General features: G+C 38.1%; 1 protein-coding gene across 1 annotated transcript in view; it reads left to right on the top strand.

Annotated features, from left to right (window-relative positions):
• LOC105475664 (ATP binding cassette subfamily B member 5) overlaps positions 1 to 27,596 on the top strand; it is a 126,959-nt gene that overhangs the window by 79,887 nt on the left and 19,476 nt on the right. The window contains exons 20-22 of the mRNA XM_011731124.2: positions 16,260 to 16,463; positions 20,541 to 20,641; positions 21,813 to 21,953. Coding sequence (XP_011729426.2) covers positions 16,260 to 16,463; positions 20,541 to 20,641; positions 21,813 to 21,953 — 446 coding nt within the window. The remainder of the gene's footprint in view (positions 1 to 16,259; positions 16,464 to 20,540; positions 20,642 to 21,812; positions 21,954 to 27,596) is intronic.

Consider the following 27,596-nt stretch of genomic DNA (forward strand, 5'->3'; position numbering starts at 1 on the left):
TGGTTTACTACTCCAGGCAGAAATATCAATCCCTATAATTCCATTTGAATTTCCACTCCACAAAATTTGCTATTTTTTCTTTACTGTGTTAATGTTTGTCTATTACAACTTATCTTTCAAATCTTTTCAGAATCTTTTGAGTGGAACAGGCATTCTTACCAGCAGTTATATTAATATGTGAGACATTTCTTTTAGCAGATACTTGCTTCAACTGAAAAACCAAATTAGTACTGAAAGACCCAACATTACTGTCCTTACATTTATTAATTGTTTCTAATAAATAGTATTGTCCCTGAGGGAAATTATTGGGAATAGTTGTCAACCTGATTTTAAGCACCTGACTAATATCATTTCATCACTTAAAACTTTATTGTTGCAGTTATTAACTGCTAGTCTCACAATAACTTCTAGACAAGTCAAATTATTTTTTTTATTAGAACTAGTAGCTAGAGAATAAATGGTCAGAATCCTGATGAAAGATTTTAAAGTTGCCAAATTTAAAAAGTAAAACAAGGGGTAAACTGTCCCAGGTTGCAAATGGAGTCAGTAAAACTCTCATGCTGATGAGTAGTGGGATGGTACCTGTGAAGAGTCACTGTATTCCAGCTTGGACAACATAGTGAAACTCCATCTCCATATTTTAAAAAACCTAATTTTAAAAATTAAATTAACGAATAAAACAATCAAAGAAAGATTTCAGGAGTGAGACCGTGTCTAGTAAAATGTAATTTATAAAAAACTCTTACTTTGCCATATAAAGATGGATTCATATTCAATTTCAATAGACAGTTTTTCTATAAAAGGAAGAGCTGTTTACCAATCTTATTTGTCCACAAATGAGTTCTTCCTCACAAGGACACTCTAGCATAAACATGAGCTAGGAAATAATAATTTGGGGGTCATATTTCCTATCATATTGACTTAAATAAGTCATTCTCCATCTCAATTTCTTCATCATGTAATTTCAGTTACATTTTATTCTATCACATGTATTAGAATGAATGTTCATAAAACAGCTCCTTAATAATAATAAATCTTAGTTTGAAACCTTTAACTCATGACTGTAAAGGTATTCCTCTGGCCATTTTTTAAAGCTCTGATATTTTGAAAGTCATGATAAAAACATGTTAGTGAAATAGAGTCATAGGAGACAACATGATTCCTAGAATAGTTGTCTGAATACAACCAATTTAACTGATATCGTTTTAGCCCAAGGGAATGGCCTATTGCCAGTACATCTGTCAACAGACTATTTTCTGTGTAATATCTGGTTTAATTAAAGCTAAAAGCCATTTTAGATTCTTTTGGAAACTCAATTCTATAAAATTACAAGGTATTATTTCTGTATATTTTAGCAATCTCTTTTCATCAACCAAAAGTCTTATTTCATTTTTGTCCACAAGAAAGTGTGTTATTGACACCACAGTGTACATTTGATATACCACTGACACATCCAATGCTAGAACCTAGAACTCTTCTCATCAGAGCTGTAATATGTTGCCCAAATAAATCATAAACATTTTTTTCATTTATTAATTCCAAGAGCCCAGCAAGTTTACTAGTTAGAACTAGGATATTATTACCTGGACAATGGCAACCTCATTTATTGATTTAACTTTTTGACATGGGAAGTGTATAAAACAACTTGACACTACTTTTGATTCAAACAATGTTGTCATGTGGAAAATGACTTTTCCACAGCATAAGGTATGCATATAATTGCTGTTTTGTCTTGCAGTTTTAGGTTGAATTAAGAAAGATAATCAAATCTACAGCAGAAGCTAATATCCAGAGGCATTTAGTACTTGATAATAGTGGTTAAGGATGGCTCTTTTAAAAAAAGTTTCCAAGCCAGGTGCAGTGGCTCACATCAGTAATCCCAGCAATTCAGGAGGCCGAGGCAGGAGGATCACTCGAACCTGGGAGGCCAAGGCTGCAGTGAGCCATAATTGTCCTACTGCACTGTAGCCTGGGTGACAAAGTGAGATCTTGTCTGAAAAAAATTTTTTTTCAATCTTGGCCCTGAATTCATAATATTGCCAAAACTTTACCACTGCTAAGCCATCAAACTGCCGTGTGGTAAGGTAAGTCAAAAATTTCCTTCGACAAAAACTCACAAAAATGAAGATGGTTAAGTTTACAAGAGCAAATGAACTTAACCATTTACACTACTGGTCCAAAAATGCATGATAAATTCAATGACTTCCCATAAAATATATGCTGACAAATAATAATAAATAACTGTAGGCTTTAAACACTTTACGTTTTCACAAGCTTTGTAAATTTGTCCAACTAAGGCTTGTTTTCTGCTCTACAAATATTTTAACCATCTGTTATAATGTATCTTAGTAGATTCTACTTCGGATTGTACTTATTTTTTTTCCTCAACTTCTTTGAAAATATTCTCAGTAGTACTTGTTCCACAGAAACTATTTATAGTGGCTAACTTTTCACTTACTTCAAATATAATGTTGGCTCCTCAAAAAGCCAGCAACTGAGCAGTGTCAGTGATATATGTCAACCCATCAAGAGCCAGGGAAAACTACTCAAAATAATCTACCTTATTTTTTAATTGACTGTGGATGTTACTCTCAATGTCTGTAACTATAAGCAACTGTTCTCACCAAATGGCGGCCTTATATAAGTTATGCAGTCTCAATACAATTCTTCCACTGCTACAATCAAATATGATATAATTAACTCAAAATCCATAAATGACTTTCTTTGCTTGGCCAATGAATGAGCCACTTAAAAACTTACTTTGGTTTCATTCTCACTTTCATATTTTAGTTTTGTGAAGAAATTCTGCTAAAACAAGATATTTTGTTTTATATTTTCTAGTTTTTCTGAATGTTGCTTTCCTATAAGTTGGGAATATTGCGATGAGTGCTCAGTCTGCTAATGTTGACATATTTTGTATTTTCCAGCACTATTTAGTGTCATAGCATTAAAAAACACAATGCTGTGGCATCTAATTTGAATATAAAATAACTCACAGTCCACTGTTCCTTAAAAACATCGCATTCAAAGTCCACATTTCTCTTATTTTCTTGCTTTGAGATGATGGGTATGCAATGGTATTTTTAAAAACTAGGATAAAGTGAAACAGTACAGCAAAACTCAACATGCTCTCAAATTCTAACGGCATCACTGAGATTTGTAGAATGCTGAGCAGCAGGGTAAAGTGATGAGGATGGCACGGGTGGTTTCTGTAGCAGCCACCATCACTATAACCTAAGACAGCCTAAACAATAGGTAAACATGACAGTCAGCCAGTTTGTTAAGATAAGGCTGGACGAGGTGGCTCACACCTGTAATCCCAGCACTCTTGGAGGCTGAGGTGGGCGGATCACCTGAGGTGTTCGACACTAGGCTGGCCAACATGGTAAAACCCTGTCTCTACTCAAACCACAAAAATTAGCCAAGCGTGGTGGTGGGTGCCTGTAATCACAGCCACTCAGGAGCTGAAGCAAGAGAATCGCTTGAACCCAGGAGGTGGAGGCCAAGATCATGCCACTGCACTCCAACCTGGGTTACAGAGTGAGACTCTGTCTCAAAAACAAAAGTAGGTAGCCGGGCACGGTCGCTCACACCTGTAATCCCAGCACTTTGGGAGACCAAGGCGGGTGGATCACCTGAGGTTGGGAATTCAAGACCAGTCTGGCCAACATGGCAAGACCCTGTCTCTACTAAAAACACAAAAATTAGCTGGTCACGGTGGTGGGCATCTATAATCCCAGCTACTCTGGAGGCTGAGGCAGGAGAATCGCTTGAACCTGGGAGGCGGAGGTTGCGGTGAGCTGAGATCGTGCCATTGCACTCCGGCCTGGGCAACAAGAGCGAAACTCCATCTCAAAAAAAAAAAAGGCAAACAAAAGGGCATGTCTATGTTCCAATAAAACTTTATTTATAGACACTGAAATTTGAATTGCATACCACTTTAACATGATGCAAAGTATTATTCTTCTCTTGATTTTTTCCTAACCATTAAAAAAATATACAGAACATTCTTACCTTATGGACAATATAAAAGCAGATAGAGGGTCAGATTTGGCCTATAATCTATAGTTTGTCAACCCATGCAATAAAAAATCCACAAAAGAACTTCAAGTAGCATTTTACGAAAGAAGAAATCCATATGAACCGTGCCCTTGTACTTTTATTCCATTTGTGTGTCTGTATTTAGAGTGTGATTCTCATAGGCAGCATACAGGTCTCTTTGAATATCTGAATAGGATATTGAGACCATTTTCATTTAATGTGGTTATCAATATTATTAGGTTTAAATCTCTTATTTTGCGATTTGCTCTTTATTCCGTATGTTCTTTGCATGGTTTTCCTATTTTTCTGCCTTCTTTTGGATTAAAATTTTTTAGTATTCTATTTCATCTCTTTTTGGAGGAGTAAGGAAAGTGATACTGCTAAGTATAATGTTTTGTTTTGGTATTCTAGTGGTTACTTTAGGTTTTATAGTACCCATCTTTAACTTATCACAGTCTACCTTCAAGCAATACGATGTCAACTTACAGTGTAAGAAACTTAAAATAGTGCAGTACTTCCAGTTTCCCCTCCAAATCTTTTGCTATCGTTGTCATATAGTCTCCTTTTAAATATGTAATAAACCCATACTACATTGTAATTAGTTTTGCTTAACAATCATCTTGGGGGGAGGGATGGCATTGGGAGTTATACCTGATGTAAATGACGAGTTGATGGGTGCTGACGAGTTGATGGGTGCAGCACACCAATTTGGCTCATGTATACATATGTAACAAACCTGCACGTTGTGCACATGTACCCTAGAACCTAAAGTATAATAAAAAAATAAAAAAACAAAAACAAAAAACTCATCTTTTATTAAAGAATTTTAAATAAATATGTGAAGTCCTATATATTTACTCATGTAGCTAACATTTCTGGTCTCTTCATTCCTTATTCTAGGTACCTATTTCCATTGGTATCATTTTCCTTCTGCATCTAGTTCTTTTTTTCACCTTTCTTATAGAGTAAGCTTGATAATGACTAATTATTTCAAGTTTCTTATGCCTGAAAAGTCTTTATTTCACCTTAATTTTTTGAAATATATTTCCACCAGTTATGAAATTTGAGGTTGACAGGTTTTTTTCATCCTTTTTTTCTTTCTTTCTCTCTCTCTCTCTCTCTCTCTCTCTCTCTCTCTCTCTCTCAGACATGGTCTCACTCTGTTACCCAGGCTGGAGTTCTGTGGTGTGATCACTACTCATTGCAGCCTTGACCTCCCAGGCTCAGGTGATCTCCCACTTCAGCCTCCTGAGTAGCTGGGACTATGGGCATATGCCACCATGTCCAGTCAATTTTTTGTAGATACAGGGTTTCACCATGTTGCTCAAGCTAGTCTCGAACTCCTGGGCTCAAGTAAGCTGCCTGCCTCAGCCTCCTAAAGTGCTGGGATTATGGATGTGAGCCACTGCACCCAACCCAGTTTTTCTCTTTCTTTCCTTCTTTTAGTAGATTAAAGATATTGCTCAGCTGGGCACGGTGGCTCACGCCTATAATCCCAGCACTTTGGGAGGGCGAGGCAGGCAGACCACTAGGTCAGGAGATCGAGACCATCCTGGCTAACACAGTGAAACCCCGTCTCTACTAAAAAATGCAAAAAAATTAGCCAGGCATGGTGGCAGGCACCTGTAGTCCCACTCCAGCCTGGGTGACAAAGCGAGATGCCATCAAAAAAAAAAAAAAAAAGATATTGCTCTACTGTCGTCTAGCTTGATTTTTTTCAATGAAGAATTTGTTGTTATCCTTATCTTTTTTCCTCTGAACATAATGGATATTTCTTTATCTCTTTATCATGCTCTCTTTATCACTGACTTTGAAATGTGATTGTGATGGGTTTTGATATAGCTTCCTACTTATTTCTTATGCTTGAAGTTCACTTAAATTCTTAGATTTATGGGCATATAGTTTTCACCAAATTTAAAAAATATATTGACCATTATTTATCCAAGTATTTTTTTCTGTCTTTCTAGTCTCACCTCTCCTTCAAGGACTCTAATTCTACATATATTAGGCTGCCTGAAGTTTTACCACAGCTCACCAATGCTTGGTTCATTTTTTTTCTGCATTTATTTTGAATAGTTTCTATTGCTATGTCTTCAAAACCAATGATCTTTTCTTCTTCAATATTTAATCTTCTATTGATCCTATCATATATATTTTTCATCTCAGACATTATATTTTTTATTTTTAGAATTTTAATATGGATCTTTTTTATATCTTCCTTATCTCTTGACTACTCTAATATGTAATATATATAGGTAGTAGCTTTTTAAATTGATAAGTAAAAGTTTTATATATTTAGGGTATAAAAATGATGTTTTATATATGTAGTCATTATGAAATGGATAAATTAAGCTATTTAACATATGTATTATTTCATATACTTATTTTTTATGTGGTGAGAACACTTAAAATCTATATTCTTGGTAATTTTCAAGTTTACAATATATTATTATTAATTATAGTTACCATGATACACAATAGATCTCTTAAACTTATTCCTCCTAATTGAAATTGTGTATCCTTTTAACAACATCTTCTCAACCCCCTGAATCCCCACCTCCTAGAAACCATGATTTTACTCTCTGTCTGTATGAGTTTGGCTTTTTTAAATTATACATATAAGTGAGATCATGTGGTATATCTAACATTTTGTCAATTCTGGGTTTGTGTCCATGGATTCATTTTTATCCTTATCATAGGTCTTATTTTGCTACTTTGCATACCTGGGAATTTTTTTTTTTTTTTCCAGACCGGATCTCATTCTGTTACCCAGGCTCAAGTGCAGTGGCATGAACACAGTTCACTGTAGCCTTGACTTGGGAGCAGGCTCAAGCAATCCTCCTGCCTCAGCTTTCCATGCGGCTGGAATGAGAGGTACATGGCACCACACTCAGCTAATTTTTTTATTTTTATAGAGACAGGGTCTCACTTTGTTGTCCAGGCTGGTCTTGAACTCCTGAGTTCAAGCGATCCTCCCACCTTAGCCTCCCAAAGTGCTGGGATTACAGGTGTTAGCCACCATGCCCAGTCCCCTGTCAATTTCTGACTATATGCTAAACACTGTGAATTTAAAATTTTTGGTGCTGGATATTTTTATATTTCTATAAATATTCTTGGGTTTTGTTGTGGGATACAGTTAAGTTACCTGAGAATAGTTTGATCTTTTTGGGTCTTGGTTTTAAGGTTTGTCAAGCAGGACTGGAGCCTACTACAAAGGCAAAACCTTTCCACATACTCTACCTAATGCCCTGTGACTCAGAAGGTTTTCCAGTCTGGCTGCTGTTACCAGGCACTAATCCCAGTCCTGACATGTATGCACTGTTCAGCTGAATACTCAAGAAGGACCCTCTGCAGATATCTAGATTTATCATTCTGTGACTCTCTCTCTTCTCTAGTATTCTTTGCTGCAAACTCTAGCTGACTTAGATTCCTGAGATTCTCAGCTTTGTCTCCTCAACTCAGAGTCTGTTGGGCTCTTTGCACTGCCACCTGGAAACTCTTCCAAGGGAGTAAGCCAGAGCAACCACAGGGGTCATCTTGTTTGCCACCTCTGCCCTTGGTTGCCTTATGCTCAGTGTCTTGAAAAACACTGGTTCATGTATTATGTCTATTTTTTGTTTGGTTTTAGATGAGAGGATAAATCCTTGTTACTCCGTCTTGGCCAGAAGCAGAAATTCTACCATATGGAATTCTTATTTCTATAATTCCACACTGAGTTTCCTTCCTTTTATAATTTTCTTATCAAAGTGATATTCCCCGCATCTAGCATAGTACCTAAGACATAGTAGACACTCCATAAATAATTGTTATCTGAAGAATTACTTAAACAAGACATTTTGTTCTTAATTTCAAAAAAACTATATTTTTGTGCTTCTTGCTAAAGAATCTAAGAAGTTTAATTAAATTTCTTCTGATTCCAGTTTTAAATTCTTTCCAGAGGTACACTATTTTTCTGGGTCTTTAAGACCACATTCCATTTTCCTTCAGTCCTTGTAGTAGTTCTCAAGGCCAAGAGTCTCTTATTTTCTGTTTATTCTTCTTGGAACAGAAGAAATATATTCAGATCTTTCTCATTGTGCCACTACCACCGAAAAGCAGGGTTTGTGGCTTGTTCTCGGTTGCACTGACTGAACATTTCAATAAGTTTGTGGTAATTTAAACTAAAATGAACTATAGAAAGGATATAATTCTATTTTCCAGAAGCAGATTAACACAAGAATGGAAAACCCAAGTTTATTAAGCAAGCAAAGATATGCAAGAACAAGCCACTTCGTAGAAAGTTCTTGTGTCCCAAACAAAAAACTCAAATAGAGAACGCTGTCTCATCAAAAATCTGTCAAGTTCACTCTTGGATATTTTTAGAAATTAGGTTGGTGTGTATAGTCCTTAGACAAACTTTAAGTGACAAATATTTGTATAGTGTGGCTCTGTAAAGTATTTCTACTTCTTTCCCTAATACACTACTCGAGTTTATGCATGAAAACTACAATGCTCAGCAAGCTTTTTGTCTTTACTTTTCTTATTGTCTACTCCTTTTATTTATTTATTTTGAGACAGAGTCTCGTTCTGTTGCCCAAGCTGGAGTGCAGTGGCATGATTTCAGCTCACTGCAACCTCTACCTCCCGGATTCAGGCAATTCTCCTGCCTCAGCCTCTTAAATTGCTGGATTACAGGCACCTGTCATCACGCCCAGTTAATTTTTTTTTTATTTTTCGTATAGATGGAGTTTCACCATGTTGGCCAGGCTGGTTTTGAACTCCTGACCTCAGGTGATCCACCTGCCTCAGCCTCCCAAAGTGCTAGGATTACAGGTGTGAGCCGCTGTGCACGGCCTCTACTCCTTACTCTATTTCCTTTTACTTTAATGTCTAGAGCTGGAATGCATGGTTTAAGTGTGTGTGCGTGTGTGTATGCGTGTGTGTGTGTGTGTGTGTGTGTGAGAAACAGGGTCTCACTCTGTCACCCAAGCTAGAGTGCAGTGGCATGATCCTAGCTCACTGCAACCTCGAACTCTTGGGCTGAAGGCATGCCTCAGCCTCCGAAGTAGCTGGAACTACAAGTGCACACCACTGTGCCTGGCTAATTTTTTCATTTTTATGTAGAGACAGAGTCTTGCTTGGTTGCCCAGGCTGGTCTTGAACTCCCGGGCTCAAGTGAACCTCCCACCTGGGCCTCCCAAAGTGCTGGGATTATAGGTATGAGCCACCGCCCCCAGCCTAGAGCTGTAACTTTTTTTTTTTTTTTTTTTTTTTTTTGAGACAGAGTCTCACTCTGCCACCCAGGCTTGAGTGCAGTGGCACTATCTCGTCTCACTGCAACCTCCACCTCCCGGGTTCAAGCGATTCTCCTGCCTCGGCCTCTCAAGTAGCTGGGACTACAGGCGCCCACCACCACGCCCGGCTAATTTTGTATTTTTAGTAGAGACGGGGTTTCACCATGTTGGTCAGGCTGGTATCAAACTCCTGACCTCAGGTGATCCTCCCACCTCGGCCTCCCAAAGTGCTGAGATTACAGGCATGAGCCACCGCACCCAGGTGAGCTATAATCTTTAAAGTTAATAGAACACAAACAACAGACGGTAATGAGGAATCAGGAACTATATTATGGTTACCTAATAGGAAATATCCAAACAGAAAAGAATAATGCCCCAGTGGATATGATTTATCCTTTTGACAATATAGGTACTGTGCCAAGAATTGAAATCCAAAAAATTAAAAATCATTGCCTTCAAAATATTAAAAGAAACTACCAAGTGGAAATTAATACATGTATCAAGGCCTACAAAATATAACCCCCATCAAGTAATTGATAACAATAATTCTTGGTAATATTTAGATAAAACAAATTTTATATTTAAAGAGCAATGAATACCTTATTCTCAACAAAACATAATTATAGTTTTAAAAAATAGCTCCAATGATTGCACATCACAATATACATAAATTTTATGTAGCTATAGGAGCATTTAGTATTTTTTTAGGAGCACTTTCCAGTAACCAAGGGCAAAGACCAATATTTCTTTATTGTACCCCTGATTTTAAACACAGTACTTTAGTGGATGGACATTTTAAGGGATAAACACAAAAGCATTACCATATGGTTTTCATGGATACACTTATATGCATTAATAAACACTAAAGATGAATTGTGGAGACATGTATTCAATTCAAAAGACCACAGTAGGGAGAGGAATGGGCCTGGAAAAGAGGAAAAGTTATTCTTAAGGTCAGCTTTACGGTAAGGAAAAGCAACAAAATTTGAAAACGGGAGCCTTGTCATTTCCCTAGAAGAGAAATTGGACCATCTAGGGGCTCATTCGGAAAAGCAAAGTGGGTGAAGCCTAAACCCTACAGCCTATTACAAATACAGCTTTTCTCTGGGAATTCTAAAGAGTGGTGAACCCCAGCGCGCCTCAGGGAATCTCCTTTTGCCTTTTGCCATCTATTCAATTCCCCAGCGATCTCCTCCAGTCCCAAGGCTTAGATGGCCACACATCTACCGACAAGGCCCAGGCTTACGAGCACGTCCCTTAACTGAACGCCACACTCCAGACTGGTCCTCCTATCTGGAGCTTGAGATGACCCCGCACCAGGAGCATTTAGTATTTATGGAAAGACATAGAAGGCCTCCAACAACGCCAAGAACTTAAGGTCCACAGCATCTCACCCATTGTCTAGTCCATATGACTCTGAAACTTAGGGTGGGGGTGGGAGGCAGAGGAGCAAGGACAGTGTATTAGTCAGCTAGGGCTTTCATAACAAAGGACCACAGACTAGGGGGCTGCAACAACAGACATTCATTTCCTTACAGTTCTGGAAACTAGAAGCCCAAGAGCAAGATGTCGGCATGATTGGGTTTCACTCCAAAGGCCTTGGCTTGTAGTTGGCTGTCTTCTGTCTGCGTCCTCACATGACCTCCTCTCTGTGTGCAATGTCTGCTGCGTCCAGATTTCCTTTTTTTTTTTTTTTTTTTTTTTTTGAGACAGACTTTCGCTCTGTCTCCCAGGCTGGAGTGCAGTGGCGTGATCTTGGCTCACTGCAACCTCCGCCTCTGGGTTCAAGCGATTCTCTTGCCTCAGTGTCCTGAGTAGCTGGGATTACAGGCGCGCACCACCATGCCTACAGCCTGTTACAAATACAGCTAATTTTTGTATTTTTAGTAGAGAAGGGGTTTCACCATGTTGATCAGGCTGGTCTCAAACTCCTGACCTCATGATCTGCCCGCCTCGGCCTCCCAAAGTGCTGAGATTACAGGGGCGAGCCACAATGCCTAGCTCAAATTTCCTCTTCTTATAAGAATACCAATCAGGTTAGATTAGAGCCCACCTTAAATACTTCACTTTAACTTAATTACTCCCGTATCTATAATTTATTTATTTATAATTACCTTATCTCCAAAAACAGTAACATTCTTTTTTTTTTTTTTTTTTTTTTTTTGAGATGGAGTCTGGCTCTGTTGCCCAGGCTGGAGTGCAGTAGCACGTGTTAGCTAGGATGGTCTTGATCTCCTGACCTCGTGACCCACCCGCCTCCGCCTTCCAAAGTGCTGGGGTTACAGGCCTGAGCCACCGCGCCGGGCCCAAATACAGTAACATTCTGAGGAACTGGAGGTTAGACCTAAACATATAAATGGCGGCGGGGGCGGGGGGACACAATTTAGTCTATAACATACATCACCATTTATCTCTTTTATCCTTAAACTTCCAGGGGATGAAGTGTAAGTCAGCATTATGTGCCAAATGGAATCCCCATTTAGGCCCATGGTTCTTTTTTTTCTTTTTTTTTTTTTTTTTTTGAGACGGAGTCTCGCTCTGTCACCCAGTGCAGTGGCGCCATCTCCGCTCACTGCAAGCTCCGCCCCCCGGGCTCACGCTAGTCTCCTGCGTCAGCCTCGGAGTAGCTGGGACTACAGGCGCCCGCCACCACGCCCGGCTAATTTTTTTGTATTTTTAGTAGAGACGGGGTTTCACCGTGTTCGTCAGGGTGGTCTCAATCTCCTGACCCCGTGATCCGCCAGCCTCGGCCTCCCAGCCCATAGTTCTTAGAGTTAGTGTATCATACCCTTAAACATTTAACCAGGCTATCTGTCCATCTTAGTTTTCAGTATTTCATAATTTTTTGAGTGTTTGCTGTTCTGTGTTTTTACGGTTTTGAACTTTTCTTAGATATTTTAGTGAGAAATTGGAAAATGTTTCAGTCATCACCAGATACAGGCCTGAAACTGAAACCACAAAGATTTTCGGAATTAGGCAGAGCCCTGGAGGGAGGGAGGATTTGTTACTGTTATTTTTTACTGAAAATGCCAATTTTTTGATAGTTTGGTGAAAATTGATGTAATCTTTTAGGGAAGCAATTTGGCAATACCCATCAAGAATTTAAGAGTATATACACCTTTTGAAATTTCTTCAGTGGTTTATAACCTGTTACTACAATCATTTATTTTGACTCAAATTATCCCAGATGTAGCCAATGGAAGTCCATTCAAGTTGGGAGAATTACACCTTTTAAGGTGTAATTCCAGTAAGAAATTTAACAGCAGGCCATTTTTAAAGGAGAACAAAGATTTTTTGTAAAGATGTTCATTACATCTTCATTTTTAATAATGAAAAATTGAAGGCAACCCAAATATTTTTGGAGAATATTTAATGATTGCAGTATAATGTACAAGGATTAAATCAGAATATAAAACTGCATGCAGATAATAAACCGAATCTGAATGTGTATAAGTATTTATGTCTAGAAGCCTGTAGATTTTAACTTTATCTAAACTTTTTCTAATGATCCTGTTTTCATGATCAGAACAAAAAAATATAATTCAAAGTGTGGTCAATTCTACCTGTCTTTCCAGGTAAACAGGGGCCATCATTTTTTAATCCTAGCACTAAAGAACTTAATGTTTCAGCTTACTGCTTAAGTATCATACATCCCACTGAAAGATGATCCATAAGATGTGTAGTTCTTATAAAAATTATAAAGATAATTCTACATATTTGAAATTATTTTAAAAATTTATTTTACCTCATACTATGATGTTTCCAACTCCTTTCCTCTCTTGATATTGCCTCTTAGATCTTTACTGAGTGAAACCAATTTATAGTGTGCAAAAATGGGATCAGAGAAACCTTATCCAAAGTACACACTTTAATGAATATCCTTAATCATTCAACTCATCACTACTATGATAGAGTGGCTAAGAGTGCTGGCCTTCCATCAGTTTAGCGGAAGGGGTAGGGCTGGGGTTTGCAGCCTTGATATTATGACACCCAGTGTGGTGGCAGCCCAGTGCAGGGAAGCAGAGCCAGAGCAGGGTGAGGAGGGTGTCCATGCAGGGAAGAGGCAGGAGACATGACAGCAGATGTGTTACCCACAGAGAGATTAATCACATAAATCAATCTATTAAAGACAATGGGAGCCAGTTCTCTCCCTTGTGAAGAGAGGGATAACAAATATGGAAAAGGAGAAAACTGGAAGTAAACTTACAATGTTGACTTGGAATTGGAGGTATTGATATGACTCATGAGTTTCAAGAAATATAGAGAAACAAATATAGATGTAAATGTGTGCATGTATCTATCAATACACACACACACATTCTCTAGTTTGGCCACTGACATTCCAGTAATAATGAGTACAACTAGCACCATATCTTGACTGCTAAATAAAATTCTCCACTAAAAGAACCTAGGGATCTTTGGAGAAATGACTAATTCCAGAAGTAGGGCAGAGACAGTACCAGATGAAACTGGAAAATCATTTTGTGTCAGAAAGTAAGGACATATTCCAAAACTGATAGGGATATGTCAAAGGACAAAGCCAACTTGATGGGACTTCCACTGGCCACACGCGGGATAATCTGAGTCAAAATAAATGATTATAGTAACAGGTTACAAACCACTGAAGAAATTTAAAAGTCATTAGTTCATACTGCAATCAATAAATCGAAAGTTTGATGAGAAATTGGATTTTGACATAGCTTCAAAGTGCCTCAAAACATTTATTAATTACAAAGGGAGAAAGAACAACTTCATAGTGGAGAAGCCTGGAAGAAACCATCTTAATTAATTATACAAGTGCACAGTGCCTGGAATAGGACCAATCAAAATTGCATGCCACTTGATAGGATGCAATGAGAAGAACACAGCATTACTTCTCTAAGATTCTTACCAAAGACGCATAATTTGAATCTAATTGTGAGGAAATATCAGATAAGCTAAAACTGAGAAATATTCTGCCAGATACCTGGCTTGCAATCTTCAAAAAAGTCAATGTCATGAACATCAAGTTAAGAATGAAGAACTATTCCATACTAAAGGAGACTAAAGAGGTGTGACACCTACATGAAATGTGTGATTCCAATGTAGATATCCTTTCACTATAAAATGCATTATTGAGACAATTGATAAAACTTGAAGGAAGTCTAAGCATTAAATGATAGTTATGTAATTTCCTGATTTTGATCATGGTATTTTGGATAAGAGAGAGAATGTTCTTGTTTATGAAACACCATCTCTAAGTATGCAGAAATGATAGCGTATCAGGCCAGCCACTTAATCCCAAGTGATTCAGGGAACAAAGAGTTTTTTATCCTCCGGTTACAAGCATATAGCAGTTATTTTGTCTTACTACTTTTGTTTCCTCATCTATTGTACAGTACTAGTGATAGTATCCATCTCTTTGCATTGTTATGAGATTAAATAAGATGGTAAAGGTAAAGTGCTTACTTAGTGCCTAAAGTTGGGCCTTTATCCTATTTTGGCCTGCTTTTAGTGTGTCTTCCCTTCTGCCCTACTGTTTCCTGTCCATGTTGGTTTCCTTTCCATAGCAACTCTTGCCTCTCCAACACAAAGCTTCATGCTCCCAAAAGCACTGAGTCAGACGGCATGAGCTATTCCTTGCATGATTATACTATCTTCACCAATAGAAAGAGATAATTTGTGTGAAAGGTAAATGTACAAAAAATATACAAAAATCTCATTTTTACAGTTCATAGTGCAAATTTTTTCCATTCAAATAGAAGTTAATAATTCACTTTAGAACGTTTTTTAAGGTGAGTTAGATTCTATTGCGATGAATACCTAAGCTAAAGTATGGCATTCTTTCCCTTTTTACTCTCCATGAAATAGAATATGTAAAACCTTCTAAAAGAATTTATATGCATAACTCAAGCTATCTTTTTCAAATACTTAAATTTTAAGTACATGTTGGTTATGCATGTATGTAAAACTGGTACTTTAATGCTATTATTTATTAAAATATTGATTTTCTAGAAAATTCCTAGCAAATGTGATTACAACTTTATAAATAGGAAATAGTAAAAAATGCTTAACTAAAGATAGACTCTTTCTTTAGTTTTTTGTAATAGTAACTATGATTCTGTCATTTTTCAAACATCAGCTTTATTACCAAGAACTTATCTGTAAGTTAGTGTTGAAGAGGTGTCAGGGTATAGGTATCTATGTGTATGCACAAGTAAGTTGTTTTATTATTGCTGGGTGTTTGGGTGTAAGGAAACAAGAAGAGTGTGGGTATGTATCTATCACTGAGAAGACAAAGGAAATCCTGTAACTTCAGCTTTCAACACACTCAACTTGCACTGGGCTATAAAATCCTGCTAAACTATTTAAGGAAAGGTCTCAGAGCAACATACAAGTCTCTCTTTAAGGAGGTGGTATTTGATTTCAGATTGTCTGTTTCTATCATGCTTCTATACAGTCTTCTATGGTGTTCCCCTAAACTAAAATCCAGTTCATTTGGACATCTCAATATTGGACATCAAGACATGAAAATAAAGTATATTTCCTTAGTTTAGGGCATTTTGAGGCAGGCGGATCACCTGAGGTCCGGAGTTTAAGACCAGCCTGGCCAACATGGCGAAACCCCATCTCTACTAAAAATACAAAAATATTAGCCGGGCTTGGTGGTGGGTCCCAGCTGCTCCTGAGGCTGAGGCAAGAGAATCGCTTGAACCCGGGAGTCAGAGGTTGCAGTAAGCCGCGATTGCACCCCTGCACTCCAGCCTGGGTGACAGAGTGGGACTCCATAAGTAAATAAATAAAAATATATATCTTATTTAATCTCAAAGTATAAATTCAAGGTATAAATTTAAGTATAAATTCTTTTTTTAAAAAGTCTACCTTGTTTTGCCAGGAACTATAATAGGAATCCTTGTAAATGTAAAGTTAATTGAGTTTTTTCCCCCAAAATATATCTGATTATAGGCAACAGGTTCCAGGATTGGCGTCTTGACACAAAATGCAACTAACATGGGACTTTCAGTTATCATTTCTTTTCTATATGGATGGGAGATGACACTCCTGATTCTGAGTATTGCTCCAATACTTGCCGTGACAGGAATGATTGAAACCGCAGCAATGACTGGATTTGCCAACAAAGATAAGCAAGAACTTAAGCATGCTGGAAAGGTAAAATGAAGACTGTTATCACCATCGTAACATTTAAAGAGAAAAACAGTCAGAACTTTATGATATGTTAACTATATGATATGTTAACCATCCTTATGATCTATTAACTTCATCTCTTAGGGATCTGTAAAGTGATATGTATTCACAGAGAAATGCATACAGACCAATTTAGGGTAGAAGGTAGATATGTTATAGCAATAGGGTACATGATTTAGAGCACAGGCTCTGGAGTCTAATTAGCTGAGTTAGAATCCAGATTCTATCCTAACGAATATGTGATATAAGCAAGTTATGTCAACCCTTTGTAGACTTCAGGTTTCTCATCTGCAAAGTGGGAATAATAAGAGTATTCACTTACAAGTTTTTGTGAATATTGCATAAAACACAATATTATTATATGCAAAATACTTAGAATAGTGTCTGGAAGACAGTAAGCACTTACTAATGTCAGCCATTATTACTGGGGAAGTTTTCCAACATCATCATTCCCCATTTTCTGGTCATTGAATAATCAAATTTTCTTGAGCAATTTTTCTGAATATTTTATTTTTCAAAACAAACAGGCAATTCAGCAGTTACTGAATGCAAGGCAATGCACCAATATTGATAACATATAAAACAAGGCTTTAGAGACAGGACCAATAAATGAACAATTTATTTAATCATTTGGAAAATACCAAGACATACAGGTATTTAAGCTTCTTAGGATAAACCATATTCATATGAATGTTATATTGGAGACTGAGGGAAACATTATTGTGGTATCATAACACCTAAGAATTGAAAGAGACATCATCTGACCCAACCATTAACCTGAAGTAGGAGTCCCTTGCACAACATCCCTGTCAAATGTCCATCGCCATCTCCTACCACCTATTCCTCCAGTGGCAGGCAGTACATTCCTTTCCCAGGCTGCCTGTGCTTCGATAGTCTTGGGTGGTAGGCAGTTCTTTTCCTTTTCTTTCTTTATTTCTTGTCTTATTTATTTATTTGTTGTTGGACTTCTATCTTTTTTTTTTTTTTTTTTTTTTTTTTTTTTTTGAGATGGAGTCTCGCTCTGTCACCCAGGCTGGAGTGCAGTGGCCGGATCTCAGCTCACTGCAAGCTCCGCCTCCCGGGTTCACACCATTCTCCGGCCTCAGCCTCCCGAGTAGCTGGGACTACAGGCGCCCGCCACCTCGCCCGGCTAGTTTTTTTTGTATTTCTTAATAGAGACGGGGTTTCACCGTGTTAGCCAGGATGGTCTCGATCTCCTGACCTCGTGATCCGCCCGTCTCGGCCTCCCAAAGTGCTGGGATTACAGGCTTGAGCCACCGCGCCCGGCTGGACTTCTATCTTACTCTTCTTGGCTTTCATCTTGGTAGAGGTCCAAAATCTGTTTTTCATGACAGCCCTTTAGCAGCTGAATCGTTGTAAACAAGGAGTCTTCTGTTAACTCTACATCCAGGTCTTTAAGATGTTCCTCACACCCATAATCCCAGAACTTTGGGAGCCAAGACGGGCGGATCTCTTGAGGTCAGGAGTTTGAAACCAGCCTGGCCAACATAATGAAACCCCGTCTCTACTGTTAGCCTGGCATGGTGGCACGTGCCTATAATCCCAGCTACTTGGGAGGCTGAGGCAGGAGAATCACTTGAACCCAGAAGGAGGAGGTTGCAGTGAGCCGAGATTGCACCACTGCACTCCAACCTGGGCGACAGAGCACGGCTCTGTCTCAAAAAAAAAAAAAAGAAAGAAAGAAAAAGGTGTTCCTCTCCTGATACTGTTTCAGAGCTCTTGGCTACACTGGTGTACATCCTCTGAATAGCAAAATGATGTTAATATCCTTTACAGTCTGTATCACAGTGAATGTGTCACAATTGGCATAGCATAAATATCATACATATTCATGAATAGGAATGCCAAAGACATGACTCACTGTAATCTCATTTGCCTGAGCCTTAGACCTTTCCACCTTTCTTGCACAAGATAAGAACCCTTGGATTGTTTGCTTGTGCTGTATAGTCTGAACTACCTAGCAAATATTTGCCTCAGAGACAGTAAACAGTTGTTTAGACCTCCTTGTCTAATTTAAACATTGCAATAATGTATACAATTTCTAAATTAATGAGGCCTAATTAATTGTTTTCCTCATCTTATTTTTTATGTCATGAGCTTTCATTGTATATGTACCCTTTGACTTTTCCTTTATGTATCATTAGAGCAACCTCAAACTATACAACAAACAACTCTAATCAAATAGGTAATTGGAGGCATTTTCCTGTGGCTTTTAATAAGTCAATTTACCAAACATCAATTTAGAACATAGACTAATAAAATGTATCGATCCTTCTTCAGTTGCATGTGTAGATTTGGACAAATTATCAAATGTTTAGTTTTTAAGACTTTGAATGGGCTGGGTGCGGTGGCTTACGCCTGTAATCCCAACACTTTGGGAGGCCGAGGCAGGTGGATCACAAGGTCAGAAGTTCAAGACCAGCCTGACCAACATGGTGAAACCTCGTCTCTACTAAAAATAAAAATATTAGCTGGGCATAGTGGCACACGCCTGCAATCCCAGCTACTCAGGAGGCTGAGGCAGGAGAATCTCTTGAACCGGGAGGCAGAGGTTGCAGGGAGCCCAGATCGGACCGCTGCACTCCAGCCTGGGCAACAGAGCGAGACTTCATCTCAAAAGATTTAAAAAAAAAGAAGAAGACGACTTTGAATAGCTTAATTAGTTTTTCGGTTTTTTAATGACTATTTTCTAAGGGTCTGTAATAATATTCATCCTGTCTCCATTGTGAAAAATTGTCACAAATTTGTTTTATGCTCATTCCTTTTGTTTTTCCTCAAACAAGTTTTCAGCATTCTTATCCATTTTCTTCACATACTGCAGAACGTTGCAAATGGAGGTTTCTTTGAGTCCATTTTTAAAATAATGAGAATTTTTTAAAAACCAACATCAAACTTGGGAGCAGAATCCTTGTGTCCTCACCACAGTCCAGAAATCTAGTTCCCTCCTGCAACCCAAGTTCATCCTCAGAGAAGGCCAAGTGTCTACCTGGTCTTTTCTGTCCCACAGTCCACTCTGCCAATCTGGAAACAGAATGTGAAAACAGGAAGTTTCTCTTTGAAGCCAACACATGTTCTCATGTCCGAAAAGCTATTCTAAACCAAAACTCTCTTCCATTTTGAATCCCATGTAATTATGCATTCTCTTTATAAACTACATAAATATGGAGAAGTATTCATCACATTTGAATTAAATGCCTTTTCACATTCACAGACACCAATATGAGAAATGACTTTATCTCATAAAGAATTTTATAACCACATGCCATGTTACTTTCCTGTAATGTTCCTGAGTCCTTTTAGGTTGCTGTTTTTAATTCTTTGCTAGAATAAGATAATTATGTGATTATCTCTGCTATCTTTTTGAGACACAGAAGTCTTACTCTGTTGCCCAGGCTGGAGTGCAGTGGCATGATCTCAGCTCACTGCAACTTCCGCCTCCCAGGTTCAAGTGATTCTCGTGCCTCAGCCTCCTGAGTAGCTGAGATTACAGGCACATGCCATCATGCCTGGTTAATTTTTGTATTTTTAGTAGAGACAGGGTTTCACCATGTTGTCCAGGCTGGGTCTCAAACTCCTGGCCTCAAGTAATCTGCCTACCTTGGCCTCCCAAAGTACTGGGATTACAGTCATGAGCCATTGTGCCCGGCCTCTGCTCTCTTTACTTGAATTGTTTCATAATTTGTAGGAAGCTCCTTTGCATGTGAACATAATACTCACTAATGTTTTATTCTTCTGTCTATGGAACAAGTTTAAATTGAAATTCAGTAAAAACTTGAATGGGGCTAAACTTAGATCAGTAGACTAAATCTCAATAAGACATTTTCCTTAAGCTTATTATCCTAAAGTGTCATTTTTCTATCTTACTTTCTGGGAGGAAAGGAAGCTAACAATACTTGTCAGGAAAACTTACTGACTTGATGTAATTAATATGTCTCCAGTGTGAGTGACTGGAATTCACAAATGGGAAAAGATTCACCATTACTAATTTTATTTCTATATTGTATTGTCCTATTTTATAAGATAGCAACTGAAGCTGTGGAGAATATACGTACTATAGTGTCATTAACAAGGGAAAAAGCCTTCGAGCAAATGTATGAAGAGATGCTTGAGACTCAACACAGGTGATTGTAGATTCATGCTGACTTCAAAAACTTAATTTTGTTCTGTAAAGGCAGTACTCTTGAATGACTCCAGTGGTTTGCCTGCTAATTCATTTGCTCTTGAGTCTTTCCTAATAACGGCCATGTCATAATTTCTCATATGACTTCACCAAGAGAAACTAGAAGAGGAATTGAGGGCAAGTGCAATTAGAATAAGTATTTTAGGTCCTCTCACATTACCATTAACTATCTGTTACTTAGTATGCACATTTGTCTCATCTTCCTGAAAGAATATTAATGAAATAACATATGCAAGAAAGAAAATAAAATTGCGGGCTGGGCGCTGTGTCTCACGCCTGTAATCCCAGCACTTTGGGAGGCTGAGGTGGGCAGATCACTTGAGGTCAACAGTTAGAAACCATCCTGGGCAACATGGTGAAAGCCCATCTCTACTAAAAATGCAAAAATTAGCCGGGTGTGGTGGTGCACACTTGTAGTCCCAGCTACTCGGAGGCTGAGGCAGGAGAATCACCTGAACCTGGGAGGCAGAGGTTGCAGTGAGCTGAGATCACACCATTACACTCCACCTCCAGCCTGGGTGACAGAGCAAGAGAAAAGAGCTCAGCCCTTTACCCTAAATCCCTAAAATAGTTTACATTTTAAATACAAATATATACATAATAAATGCACTTACTCTTTTAATTTTAAACTAGTCCTCCTTATCACATTGACTTAGTGATGCTTTTTATATTACTTTATCAGAAAGACAGCTTTGTACTGTTTTGGACTCATACTTGTAGTTGGCACCACGCTTTAATTTCCTCTATTCTGTGAAGGAAAGATTATAATAGACAATTAGAAAATCCTTCTAAATACTGCTAAACCAAATCTCTAACTCTTACACTAGCCATCCTTTCACAGGCTTTGCCCATTCATTTAACAGTATGTAAAGTTAAATTTGTTACACGGAACTAGAGAGTATATGACTATAGAGAAAAGAATTATAATATTATCTGTCTTTTCTCAAAGATTTCTCAGATAAAAAAAAATCACTTTCTCTTTAATCATTCAAAAAATGCCTTTCTGCTAAATTATAACATTTCAAAGTCCTCTCTATTTATTATTCTACATTTATTAAATTGACCTTGCTGTAATTCATGCCTTATTATTTGGTAAATTTTGTACATTCCAGACATACCTCGAAGAAAGCACAGATTATTGGAAGCTGTTATGCATTCAGCCATGCCTTTATATATTTTGCCTATGCAGCAGGGTTTCGATTTGGAGCCTATTTAATTCAAGCTGGACGAATGACCCCAGAGGGCATGTTCATGTAAGTCGTAAATAGTCCGGACCTGGTGGCTCACACCTGTAATTCCAACACTTTGGGAGGCCAAGGCAGGTGGATAACTTGAGGTTAGGAGTTCGAGACCAGCCTGACCAACATAAGAAAACCCCATCTCTACTAAAAATACAAAAATTAGCTGGGTGTGGTGGCAGGCACCTGTAATCCCAGCTACTCGGGAGGCTGAGGCAGGAGAATTGATTGAACCCAGGAAATGGTGGCTGCAGTGAGCTGAGATCACTCCATTGCACTCCAGCCTGGGCAACAAAGTGAGACTCTGTCTCAAAATTAATTAATTAATTAATAAGTTGTACAAATATATAAACCTTGTAAGGGGGTCAAGTACTTATTTACCAGAAAGATGTCTAGTTTATAGTGAATTATCATTTAAATCACATATGTGGAAAAGGTATGCTTGAATTTTTGTTAAGCTGGAATTTTTTTAAATATACATATATTTTTAAATTTTGTATTGATATATAATAGTTATACATATTTTAGGGGTACATGTGATATATGCATATAATATTTAATGATCAAATCAAGGTAATTGGGATGAATTTTATTTTTAATTGACAGACAATAATTGTACATGTATATATATGGGGTACAGTGGGATGTTCTGATATATGCTAACATTGTGAAATGATTAAATTGAGCTAACTTTTTGTTATTTAGTCTCTATAAGAAGTACAGCATAACTGGCAAAATACTGATACTGATATAAGGCATGAAATCTGAATTAAATTCCCAGATGAATTGCTCTCTGCTTCAGTTTACTGGAACATGGGAATGTAGGGGCAAAATGTGCCTTCTTGTCATTCATTCCTTAGGACATTTGTGACACATTATGAAACTCTCAATGTGGAGATGGTTTTCTAAAGTATGACTGTAAATTAGTGAGGCTGAATTCTTTGCTAAGCAAATAATCCAGAAGCAAAACATACAAATGAGTGTTTCCCTTCAAAAATGTCACGTTTGGAATTGAACGCAGTATCCCATAAGGCTACTTCTTCCCAAAGCATTAGTTTGGAGCTCCTATTTTGAAGTTCTGGTCACATAGTTATGAATTTATTTGTTTTATAGGAACATCTAATGCAACTGCTAAATTAGAAAAATTAATTTTCAGTATTAATTCTGAGCTGAGAGCCTAAAATATCAGAAATATTGCTAATCTATTATAAATGTAATTGCTAAGCATTTAGAACTAGAGAAATCCATACAATACTTGACTCAAAAAAGTAACATTATAGTATTTTTAACAAGCCCACCAAGAAATGCATATCCATGCAAGTATCAGCCTCTTCACAATAACGAATTGGGAGATTACACCTGTTCCAAGGACGCTGCCATTTGGCAGAACACACTGGGCACTTCTCTTTGGGTTTTGTTTCCCAAGTCTCAGGACATTCCTTTGAATATCCTTATTGTTGGCGTATTTGTATTTTCAGGATAGGTTCAACTTGAGGAAATGGCCAAAAGTCATTTAAACCTGAGTAATTTCAGAATAACTTGGAATAATTTTTCATTTCTATTCACATGAAAATGTATTTATTTGTTTATTTATTTATTAAGCATTAAGTGAAGTCCCAGGAAGTTTCTGTGTTAGGCACTGATGAGAAAACAGTCCACAGTTCACCAACCCAGTATTCCTAAATCTTACTTGACACCAAAGCCACTTAGAAGTTTCCTAGAAGCAGATTTCCTTATAAAACGGAATATGCAAATGGAATATCTGCATTTAAAATTTCAACAGAAGGGCTGGTGGTGGCTCATGCCTGTAATACCAGCACTTTGGGAGGCCAAGACAGGTGGATCACCAAAGGTCAAGAGTTCAAGACCAGCCTGGGCAATGCTGTAAAACCCTGTCTATAGTCAAAATACAAAAATTAGCCGTGTATGGTGGTGCATGCCTGTAATCCCAGCTACTTGGAAGGCTGACGCATGAGAATCACTTGACCCCAGGAGGCAGAGGTTGCAATGAGCCGAGATCACACCACTGCAAGCTAGCCTGGATGACAGAGCTAGACTCTGTCTCAAAAAAATTAAAATAAAATTTCAACAGAAATTGCAAGTTCCCTGTCCTATGTTCTCCTAGCCTCTAAAATAGTGTGTACAATTGCCTGTGTGAACTTATATAAACCACAATTATATTTAGCCTTGGACTTCATTCTCATTACATAAAACTAATTACTTAGGTAGATTAACAAGAAACAAAATCTGAAACACATAAATTATTCAGCTCACCAGTCCCCATTAGCCAGTTTTTCCTTTGTTCTAATATAATCCAGGCACTCCCAATTTTGAAAATTGGTTGTATTCCAAAAGTTTGTTTGCAAGCCAATAGTTGAAACTCAAAATATGTTTTCTTCATGTTGCTCTAAACTTTCTGCAGCCTTCTTCAATCCCCAGGTCACCATTCCTTCTGTATAACTAGTTTTGAGTATTAGTAGAAAGCAAGCCAATTAAACATATTCATAGTAATGTAGGATGTTTGATGATTTTCTAAATTCTCACAGAAGAATTTTCATCTCTTTTCATCAATTTCTCTGTCACCAGTCTTTCTTTGCTTTGTAATCACACCTATAAAAAATATAAGAAGGCCAGGCATGGTGGCTCATGCCTGTAATCCCAACACTTTGGGAGGCCGAGGCGGGTGGATCACGGGGTCAGGAGTTCAAGACCAGCCTGGCAAACATGGTGAAACCCCGTCTCTACTAAAAACTACAAAAATTAGCTGGGTGAGATGATGGGCGCCTGTAATCCTATCTACTTGAGAGGCTGAAGGAGGAGAATTGCTTCAACTCAGGAAGCAGAGGTTGCATTGCAGTGAGCCGAGATCGCACCACTGCACTGTAGCCTGGGCAACAGAGCAAGACTCCATCTCAGGGGGAAAAAAAAGTATATATATATATATATACACTTGTATATATATATGAAAAAGAAATGTCTCCCAGGACGATAAGTCCCCTTCTGCCTATTTCCAATGTCTCTGCTCTCCTTTGAAGCAAAGCAAATTCCAAAGGGTTCCCTATTCTTGCTCTCTACACTACTTCTATCTCAAATTCACTCCAGTCAAGCCTTAGTTCCCCAACACTCCACTAGAAGGACTGGTTCTCAGGGTCCCACTGACCTCCATCCCGCCCATCCATACTCAGCCCCCGCAGTTCTCAGTTCTCCTCTAACTTGGCCTCTCAGTAGCATTTGACATCTCTTTCCTGAAACATTTTCTTCTCCAGGCTTCTCTAGGCTTTTCTCCTTTGTCCTTGGCCCCTCCTCCTCCACTTTCTTTACTGGATCCTGTTTTTCAGCCAGGCCTCTGTGTGTTGGAGGGCGTTAGAGCTCTCAGACCTTTCATTTATTACACTTTCATTGGTGATCTCATCCAATCTGTCAGTTTTAAATACCACCTGTGTCCTGATAACTTCCTTCTGTATACTTCCAACTCTGGCCCTGCCCTGAGCACAAGACCCTTATCCAACTACCTACAAGACACCTCCACTTGGATGACTAATATCTCAACGTGTTCAAAACAGAATTTAAGTTTTTTCTCCCCAAAGGTTCTCTTCCCCAAAACTTTCCCATCTTAACTAATAATACCAACCACCATCCACACAGTTGCTCAGCTCAAAAATGTTGGAGTCATCCGTGTTTCTTCTCTTGTCATTGTCCACCACATAAATCACTGATTCCTCATGACCCTAATTCCAAAATTCTTCTCATCCTTTCCACCCTCATCCAAGTCCTCCCTGTCTTGACTGGACCACTGCAACAACCTCACCAATGTCCTTGTGTCCACTCTTGCTTCCCTATAATTCATTCTCCACACTGCAGCCAGACTGATCATTTAACGCACAAATCTAATAGCATCAGTTTATTAAAATTCTGCAAGATCTAGATCTTCCCATTGAAATTTTAATAAAGTCAAAGTCCTTACCATGACCTGAAAGACCTTCATGATGGGGCTGCTGCATTTCTTTCCAATTTCATCCACTTCTGCCTCCCATGTGAACTACTCGTCAGTCCCACACTTGCCATGTCTGTCCCTGGACCTCCCCATTGCAGGGTCTTTGCACTTGCTATTCTCTGCCTGGAATACCCAGGCACCCAGGCTAAGTCCACTCCTCAGAGGGACTTTCACTGAGGGTCCAAAGTAGTTCCTCTAACCTTCCCTCCTCATCACTCTCTTTCCCATCACCATGTTTTGTTTATAACACTTATGACACTTATGATTCTATTAAATTATATTTTGTGTTTCCATATTTATGAGTGCATAGACTGAGGGCAAGTTGTAACCTATCTTATTCACTGATGTTTCCCAAAAGCCAAAAATAAGTGGGTGGCACATAATAGATACACAATAAATATTTACTGAATGAATGACTGAATCAAAATTAAGGGGGAGATTTGGAATGGTACATAATTAGGCAGTCCAGTCATTTCTGGAAATGTGCCTCGGAGTCACCTTCACACTTTGAAAATAGGAGTCTGTTTTTCACAAATTCTTCTAATTTTCTTCTTTTCTACACCCATATGTCTAATACCAGGTGCTTTGGCAGGAGGACTGTATCTAAATCGAGGGCAACCATTGATATAAAATACGATGTGTGGAATTGAGAATTTACCTCTACCTACTGAGATTTGTTTAGATTAAAACTAAGCAAAAAATGTCTCAGTTGAAGAATGATACAACCTCAAAATCATGCCAGTACTATCATGCCAGCAAATGACACCAGTCAGGATGTTTCCTTTAAGGGGCTTCCCAGGACTGCTAACCATTCCGTTACTTACGAAAATTGCTATAACGGCAAACCTTGATTGAATCTTTACTCAGTTTTAAGAATTTGCCGTGTATTATCTGTTTAATGCTCTAAACTACCCTGTGAAATACTATGGTTCCCATTTTACAGATGAGAACAATTAAGACTCAAAGAGGTTACCTAACTTGCTCAAAGTTACGTAATCAGTAAGTAGCAGAGCACAGATTCAAGTTCATGGTTCCAGATGCCAGAGGTTAGGCTTACTATATATATATATATATATATATATATATATATATATATATATATATATATATATATATATATATATATATATATAAAATTATTATAAATTCTGTAGCCAAATATTCATAGAATATTTCTGTGAAATTATTTTTTAAATAAGTCTGGCTTAGTTTTTCAAACATTTGAATATTCAAAGTTGGGCTGATTCCTCACATATAAATGGAACAAATGACTTGCTTAGTGTTATGTTATAGCCCTAAAATAGAAGAATGAAAAGTCCCCAATAAAAAATTTCTTCCCTGAGCTGGCCTACCATGCTTCCTGAATTTCTTTTAATTAAATTCATTAAAAGGGGGTCTCTTCTAGATACATAAGCATTTTAACTCTCAGAACATAAGAGTAATAATTAAAGAATAGTACCACCTTGGTATTTCCCAGTGCCCCAGGGGAAGGAAGAAATAGAGAGCTGTCTGAGCTAGATCACTGGTATTACTTTTCTTTTTTTTTTTTTTTGAGTTGGAGTCTCGCTCTGTCACCCAGGCTGAAGTGTAGCGGCACAATCTCAGCTCACTGCAACCTCCGCTTCCTGAGTTCAAGCAATTATCCTGCCCTCAGTCTCCTGAAT

Source organism: Macaca nemestrina, chromosome 4 (assembly GCF_043159975.1).
Source record: "Macaca nemestrina isolate mMacNem1 chromosome 4, mMacNem.hap1, whole genome shotgun sequence".
NCBI classification, from domain to species: domain Eukaryota; kingdom Metazoa; phylum Chordata; class Mammalia; order Primates; family Cercopithecidae; genus Macaca; species Macaca nemestrina.